At 34.5% G+C, this 4,644-nt stretch overlaps 1 protein-coding gene across 1 annotated transcript; it reads right to left on the minus strand.

Moving 5' to 3' along the window:
* Window positions 1–988: 988 nt before the first annotated feature.
* On the minus strand, window positions 989–1,814 carry LOC114636191 (prohibitin-like). Its single transcript, XM_028784424.1, has 2 exons — window positions 1,398–1,814; window positions 989–1,039 (listed from the first exon to the last, which is right to left on the minus strand). Exons 1-2 carry the CDS (start codon window positions 1,812–1,814, stop codon window positions 989–991), a joined length of 468 nt encoding a protein of 155 aa, XP_028640257.1.
* Window positions 1,815–4,644: the final 2,830 nt, after the last annotated feature.

A 4,644-nucleotide genomic window follows, 5' to 3' on the forward strand; every position in this document is an offset into this window, starting at 1 on the left:
TGAACTTTTTGCCAAGTCAATCTTCAATTTTATTAGGAAAAACTCTTTTAAATCACATTCCTTTACAAATCAAATGGTCTCCTTATCAATTTACTATTTTTTATGAACTTTAAAAGCAAAATTCTTCTTGTTCATAACTTTCTTTGATTTCTCTTCCGTTTGATTATAGTTTGTTATTGGCTTTGTAATTTTTCTTCAAGTTTTCACTATTCTTCCTTAAATTTTCACTTGTCTTTTCAACAGTGTTTTAAATTTTATTAATTTTTTGCCAAGTTAATGTTTAGTTTCATCAGGAAAAACTGTTTTAAATCACATTCCTTTACAAATCAAATGTTCTCCTTATCAATTTTCTTTTTTCATAAATTTGAAGTGCAATTTTTCCTTTTTCATAAATTTCTTTGATATCTCTTTGGTTTGATTTTTCCACAGTGTTTTCAGTTTCATGAATTGCTTGCAAAGTAAATGTTCAATTATATCAGGGAAAACTGTTTTAAATCACATTCCTTTACAAATCAAATGTTCTCCTTATCAATTTTCTATTTTTTATGAATTTTAAAAGCAAATTTCTCCTTGTTCATAACTTTCTTTGATTTCTCTTCAGTTTGATTATAGTTTATCATTGGGGTTTTAATTTTTCTTCACGTTTTCAGTATTTTTCCTGAATTTTTCACTAGCTTTTTCCACAGTGTTTTCAATTTTATGAATTTTTTGCCAAGTAAATGTTCAATTTTATCAGGAAAAACTGTTTTAAATCACATTCCTTTACAAATCAAATGGTCTCCTTATTAATTTTCTATTTTTTATGAATTTTAAATTAAAATTTCTCCTTTTTTTCATAAATTTCTTTGATATTTCTTTTTTTTTAAGTGATTTTACCTTTATTTCTTATTTCCTTCACTTTAAGCCAATCATTAAATTTCACAGTGATTTCTGGGGTGGGGCAGAAGGAAGGCATCATTCCGAATGATGGAGGCCGGCCCGGTTGGCCTCACTGGGGAAGCTGGAGGAGCAGGGACTGGCCGGCAGGCAGGTAGGTGATGTTCCGAGATTGGGAGAGCTGGTAGGCAATGTCCTCGGCAGCTTCCAGCTTCCAGCTTCCGCAGCTCGATCAGGCCGTCCCCGGCGGTGGCCAGCGAGTTGGCGATCAGCTCAGCTGCCTTGGAGTCACCCTCAGCAGAGATGATGGCTGCCTTCTTCTGCTGCTCAGCCTTTTCCACCACGAATCTGGCTCTCTCTGCTTCCTGCTGAGCCACCTGCTTGGCTTCTACTGCCTCTGGGAACTCCTTCCCGAAGGTCAGATGTGTCAGGGACACGTCATCCAGGATGAGCCCAATTGTTGCTGCTCGCTCTGTGAGGTCATCGCTCACCTGCCTGGAGACCAGCTCTCGCTGGGTAATCAATTCTCCAGCATCAAACCGAGCCACCACGGACTTGAGGATCTCTGTGGTGATAGACAGCAGCACCCGCTCATCACAGTCGTCGCAGATGCTGGTGTAGATACGAGGGAGCTGGCTGGCCACTGGCCGGAAGAGGATGCGCAGTGTGATGTTGACGTTCTGTAGGTCTTGGCTACCAGTGATGACCGGGACATTCCGTGGTCGAGAGCGGCAGTCAAAGATAATTGGTTTCTGTACCCAAGGGATGAGAAAGTGAGTCCCTTCCCCTCCCACAATGTCCTGTACGCCACGGAATCGGTCAAAGATGACAGCTCTGTGTCCAGCATCCACATTATATAGAGCAGAGTTCACCACGCCTCCTTCAACTGCTAACGCCAGGCCGAACTTTCCGATGGACTCAAACACTTTGGCAGCCATGACTCCTCCTCTTGCTTCCACTCACACCTGCTTTCACTCTGACCTCCACATGAATTCCCCAGCTTGATATTTCTTTTGTTTGATTTTTCCACAGTGTTTTCAATTTTTTGAATTTTTGCCAAGTAAATGTCCAATTTTATCAGGAAAAACTGTTTTAAATCACATTCGTTTACAAATCAAATGGTCTCCTTATCAATTTTCTTTTTTTTATGACTTTTAAATTCAAAATTCTTCTTGTTCATAACTTTCTTTGATTTCTCTTCCGTTTGATTATAGTTTATCATTAGCTTTTTAATTTTTCTTCAAGTTTTCAATATTTTTCACTAGCTTTTTCCACAGTGTTTTCAGTTTTATTAATTTTTTGCCAAGTAAATCTTCAATTTTATCAGGAAAAACTGTTTTAAATCACATTCCTTTACAAATCTAATGGACTCCTTATCCATTTTCTTTTTTTTATGAATTTGAAGTGCAAATTTCTCCTTTTTCATAAATTTCTTTGATATCTCTTTTGTTTGATTTTTCCACAGTGTTTTCAGTTTTATGAATTTCTAGCAAAGTAAATGTTCAATTATATCAGGAAAAACTGTTTTAAATCACATTGCTTTACAAATCAAATGGTTTCCTTATCAATTTACTATTTTTAATGATATTTAAGTGCAAATTTCTCCTTTTTTAAAAGTCTCTTTGATATGTCTTTTGTTTGACTTTTCCACGGTGTTTTCAATTTTATGAATTTTTTGCCAATAAATGTTCAACTTTATCAGGAGAAACTGTTTTAAGTCACATTCCTTTACAAATCTAAGGGTCTCCTTATCAATTTTCTATTTTTTATGAATTTCAATACAAATTTCTCCTTTTTCATAATTTTCTTTGATTTCCCTTCTGTATGATTATAGTTTCTTATTGGCTTTGTAATTTTTCTTCAAGTTTTCACTATTTTTCCTGAGATTTTCACTACCTTTTTCCACAGTGTTTTCAGTTTAATGAATTTCTTGCAAAGTAAATGTTCAATTTTAGCAGGAAAAACTGTTTTAAATCACATTCCTTAACAAATCCAATGGTATCCTTATCAATTTTCTATTTTTTAGGAATTTTAAATGCAAATTTCTCCTTTTTCATAACTTTCTTTGACTTGTCTTCCGTTTGATTATAGTTTATCATTAGCTATTTAATTTTTCTTCAAGTTTTCAATATTTTTCCTATAATTTTCACTAGCTTTTTCCACAGTGTTTTGAATTTTATGAATTTTTTGCCAAGTAAATGTTCAATTTTATCAGGAAATACTGTTTTAAATCATAATCCATTACAAACCAAATGGTCTCCTTTTAAATTTTCTATTTGTTATGAAATTTATATGCAAATTTCTCCTTTTTATAACTTTCTTAGATTTCTCTTCCGTTTGATTATAGTTTATTATCGGCTTTGTAATTTTTCTTCAAGTTTTCACTATTTTTCCTGAATTTTTTAATAGCTTTTTCCACAGTGTTTTCAATTTTATGAACTTTTTGCCAAGTCAATCTTCAATTTTATTAGGAAAAACTCTTTTAAATCACATTCCTTTACAAATCAAATGGTCTCCTTATCAATTTACTATTTTTTATGAACTTTAAAAGCAAAATTCTTCTTGTTCATAACTTTCTTTGATTTCTCTTCCGTTTGATTATAGTTTGTTATTGGCTTTGTAATTTTTCTTCAAGTTTTCACTATTCTTCCTTAAATTTTCACTTGTCTTTTCAACAGTGTTTTAAATTTTATTAATTTTTTGCCAAGTTAATGTTTAGTTTCATCAGGAAAAACTGTTTTAAATCACATTCCTTTACAAATCAAATGTTCTCCTTATCAATTTTCTTTTTTCATAAATTTGAAGTGCAATTTTTCCTTTTTCATAAATTTCTTTGATATCTCTTTGGTTTGATTTTTCCACAGTGTTTTCAGTTTCATGAATTGCTTGCAAAGTAAATGTTCAATTATATCAGGGAAAACTGTTTTAAATCACATTCCTTTACAAATCAAATGTTCTCCTTATCAATTTTCTATTTTTTATGAATTTTAAAAGCAAATTTCTCCTTGTTCATAACTTTCTTTGATTTCTCTTCAGTTTGATTATAGTTTATCATTGGGGTTTTAATTTTTCTTCACGTTTTCAGTATTTTTCCTGAATTTTTCACTAGCTTTTTCCACAGTGTTTTCAATTTTATGAATTTTTTGCCAAGTAAATGTTCAATTTTATCAGGAAAAACTGTTTTAAATCACATTCCTTTACAAATCAAATGGTCTCCTTATTAATTTTCTATTTTTTATGAATTTTAAATTAAAATTTCTCCTTTTTTTCATAAATTTCTTTGATATTTCTTTTTTTTTAAGTGATTTTACCTTTATTTCTTATTTCCTTCACTTTAAGCCAATCATTAAATTTCACAGTGATTTCTGGGGTGGGGCAGAAGGAAGGCATCATTCCGAATGATGGAGGCCGGCCCGGTTGGCCTCACTGGGGAAGCTGGAGGAGCAGGGACTGGCCGGCAGGCAGGTAGGTGATGTTCCGAGATTGGGAGAGCTGGTAGGCAATGTCCTCGGCAGCTTCCAGCTTCCAGCTTCCGCAGCTCGATCAGGCCGTCCCCGGCGGTGGCCAGCGAGTTGGCGATCAGCTCAGCTGCCTTGGAGTCACCCTCAGCAGAGATGATGGCTGCCTTCTTCTGCTGCTCAGCCTTTTCCACCACGAATCTGGCTCTCTCTGCTTCCTGCTGAGCCACCTGCTTGGCTTCTACTGCCTCTGGGAACTCCTTCCCGAAGGTCAGATGTGTCAGGGACACGTCATCCAGGATGAGCCCAA

Source organism: Grammomys surdaster, unplaced genomic scaffold (assembly GCF_004785775.1).
Source record: "Grammomys surdaster isolate TR1022 unplaced genomic scaffold, NIH_TR_1.0 122915, whole genome shotgun sequence".
Classification (NCBI taxonomy): Eukaryota; Metazoa; Chordata; class Mammalia; order Rodentia; family Muridae; genus Grammomys; species Grammomys surdaster.

What these genes read in the sequence shown, in the direction of transcription:
- LOC114636191 (XM_028784424.1), bottom strand. Translation starts at nt 1,814, where the DNA reads ATGGCTGCCAAAGTGTTTGAGTCCATCGGAAAGTTCGGCCTGGCGTTA. An exon ending in GGTTTGATGCTGGAGAATTG is followed by an intron (nt 1,040 to 1,397) that starts ATTACCCAGCGA and finishes CAATCTCGGAAC; the next exon opens with ATCACCTACCTGCCTGCCGG.